Raw genomic sequence first — 3,041 nt, 5'->3', positions numbered from 1 at the left:
CCCATCCCCGCCCAAGCACGGCGCTCACTGTGCCCCAAACACCACCCAGATGGGGAAAACACGGCAAGAAGAAGCCTGGCAGCTCAGCCAAGCYGTGCCACAAACCAGCAGCCAGGGCAGCGAGCCGGGAGCCGGCATCTCCCGCAGCTCTGGGAAGGCTGTGGAGCAGGGCAGGCAGCACAGGCAGCGTGGCACAGCCCCTACCTGTTGCACTCCTCCACCAGAGATTCGCGCTCCTCCTTGCTGGGGTTTTTCTGGCGCTCGTAGGCTTGGTACAAGATTTGCTGGGAGGCCGGCCCCCACTTGAAGCGATTGCGCCGCATCTTCTTGCTGGGGGTTTCAGAGCAGGCGTCGTCGAGCTGGGCAGCCCCCTGGTTCTGCTGATTGAACTCTGGAAAGAGAAACAGCAGCTGATCCTGACTGCCTTTGTCTGTCATATTTCCACAACCCTGGACTGTCTGGTTGAACTCTGAAAGAGAAAGGAGCAGACGTGAGCTGGCCTGTGGCCACTGCCCGGAGTCACTGTCCCCCCGTGTCCCCTCGGAGCGAGCCAGCCCTCCCTGTCACCCTCCCTGCCACCCCTCCCTGCCACCCTCCCTGCCACCCATCCCGGGCACTGCCAGCCCGCCGCCGTCCCTGTTTAATGGGGAGGCATGTGCAGGGCACGGTTCTGCCATGCATATTCATGCAAAAGGCTCCCGCCAGCCCGCGCTCGTTTGGGGAGGATTTTTCCAAGCGAGGAGCTGGGCAGAACGACTGCAAAGCCCCCCGAGAGGGTGCCCCTCTGCCCTCCCAGCCCAGCCCAGCGCCGTGCCCGGGGCGGGCAGCACCAAAGGTGACCTTCGGCAGCCGCCTCGGCCCCGCCGCTTGTCACCGCGGCAGTAAAGRGAGATTAATGGCAGCGTTTTATTATTGCCACTTTTGCAGGGGAATTCTCCCTCTTTTTATAATGGCTTTTCCCCCCCCGGTGACGCGGGGGGGAAGCGCAGGGCAAGGCTGGAGCGGGCTCTGTTTGCTCTAACGTCTCAAGGTGTGTTTTCAGAGCAATGGTATTTGGTGCTAAAGCCTTTTCTGCACTTCCCGTCTGTTGGATATTGCATCCTTTTGGAGCAGGGAGGCAGAGCCTTTTCTTGGGGAATGTCAGTGCCACTCGGGGCTGCTTTGAGTGCTACAGGGTGAGCCCAGGGCAGGGAGGAGCAGGAGAGGCGGTCTTGGTCAAAATAATGTGTGCTTGGTCAAAATTATCTGCGTTTTAAACAGCACAGACTGCCCCAAACCCTGCGATGGACAACAACAATTCAGCGGGTTTTAATTTTCTTTCTCTAAATTTTTGGTGCTTAGCTGAAGAAAACAAGCAGGTTGAGAAATAACGAGAAGGGGCAAAAGTGGGAAAGGCACCTAATTGCGAGTCGTCATTAATTGTTTTCCCAGCTCTTTAAAATACAAATATACAGAAATTCAGCTGCGTGAACGAGCCGCGGGGAACCCCATCACCAAGAGGGGCTCTCACTCAGTTTTCCTGCAGTTTTACGTGGAAAACTGTTTTGGGGAGACGCTGGACAGCTGGATCCCGAGGGCTGTGGTGGCACCCAGGGGCAGGACCGGGACATGGGGACCCCATCTCGTCACCCCCATCCCCATAATGGGCAATGGGTACTTACGGCGGAGGATCTCCCGCTGCTTGCGGACGTACCACGTGTAGAGGGCAGCTCTCTTTTGGGTTTTCATGGGGGTGCCCTTGTTGAGGTGCTGCGAGAGGTGGGACTGGTTGAGGCCGGTGACATCCACCACCTCYCGCTGCGGGATGTTGTGCTGCTGCATGTAGCCCTTGATCATCTTCGCTGCCCGCCACGGGTCCTCGCTGCGGGCAGGGAAAGAAAGGGTTAATATCTGCTGCCAGGGGAAAAGGGCCCAGTGTTTGCTTCTTGCCGTGATGGAAATCCACCACCACCACCATCGATCATCATCATCATCATCATCATCATTATTATTATTATTATTAAAGAGTTTCAGAAGGACACAAAACCCTCTGAGCTCGTGTTTCACCCCAGTCCCCCAAAACAGCCCTGTCCGGCCCTAGGGCTGGTGGGATGGGGGCTCACACCCGTACTACTACTACTATTATTATTATTATTATTATTATTATTATTATTATTATTACTATTACTATTACTATTACTATTACTATTACTATTACTATTACTATTATTAAAGAGTTTCAGAAGGACACAAGACCCTCTGAGTGTATGTTTTCCCCCCAGTCCCCAAAAACAGCCCCGTCTGGCCCCAGTGCTGGAGGGATGGGGGCTCACACCCATATTGCTATTATTAGTATTAATTATTATTATTAGTAGTAGTACTAAAGTGTTTCAGAAGGACACAAGACCCTCTGAGCTCATGTTTCTCCCCGGTCCATCAAAACAGCCCCGTCCATCCCCAGTGCTGTCCCATGGTGGGATGGGGACTCATACCCATATTGCTATTATTATTATCATTACTATTTTATTTTATTTTATTTTATTTTATTTTATTTTATTTTATTTTATTTTATTTTATTTTATTTTATTTTATTTTATTTTATTAAGAGTTTCAGAAGGACACAAGACCCTCTGAGCTTGTGTTTCTCCCCAGTCCCCCAAAACAGCCAGGTCCGGCCCCAGTGCTGGTGGGATGGGGGCTCATACTCGTATTATTAATGATAATGATAATGATAATGATAATGATAATAATAATAATGATAATAATGATAATAATGATAATAATGATAATAATGATAATAATAATAATGATAATGATAATAATAATAATAATAATAATAATAATAATAATAATAATAATAATAATAATAATAATAATAATAATTTTATTATTAAAGTGTTTCAGAAGGACACAAGACCCTCTGAGTTTGTGTTTTCCCAAAGTCCCCCAAAACAGTCCTGTCCAGTCCCATTGCTGGTGGGATGGGGGCTCACACCCATATTGCTACTATTATTATTATTATTATTATTATTATTATTATTATTATTATTATTATTATTATT

General features: G+C 48.9%; 1 protein-coding gene across 2 annotated transcripts in view; it reads right to left on the bottom strand.

The window, feature by feature from the left end:
* HNF1B (HNF1 homeobox B) overlaps positions 1–3,041 on the bottom strand; it is a 23,085-nt gene that overhangs the window by 15,370 nt on the left and 4,674 nt on the right. The window contains exons 2-3 of one of the 2 annotated variants that reach the window (XM_057383259.1): positions 1,662–1,861; positions 205–469 (exon numbers count right to left, since the gene is read on the bottom strand). In XM_057383259.1, coding sequence (XP_057239242.1) covers positions 205–469; positions 1,662–1,861 — 465 coding nt within the window. The remainder of the gene's footprint in view (positions 1–204; positions 470–1,661; positions 1,862–3,041) is intronic. The other variant, XM_057383260.1, reaches the window with a different exon arrangement.

Source organism: Malurus melanocephalus, unplaced genomic scaffold (genome assembly GCF_030028575.1).
Source record: "Malurus melanocephalus ecotype Western Australia unplaced genomic scaffold, MMel_1.1 scaffold_617, whole genome shotgun sequence".
NCBI lineage: Eukaryota > Metazoa > Chordata > Aves > Passeriformes > Maluridae > Malurus > Malurus melanocephalus.
Note: the sequence above shows the minus strand (reverse complement) of the source record. Positions and strands in the feature narration are given on the sequence as shown.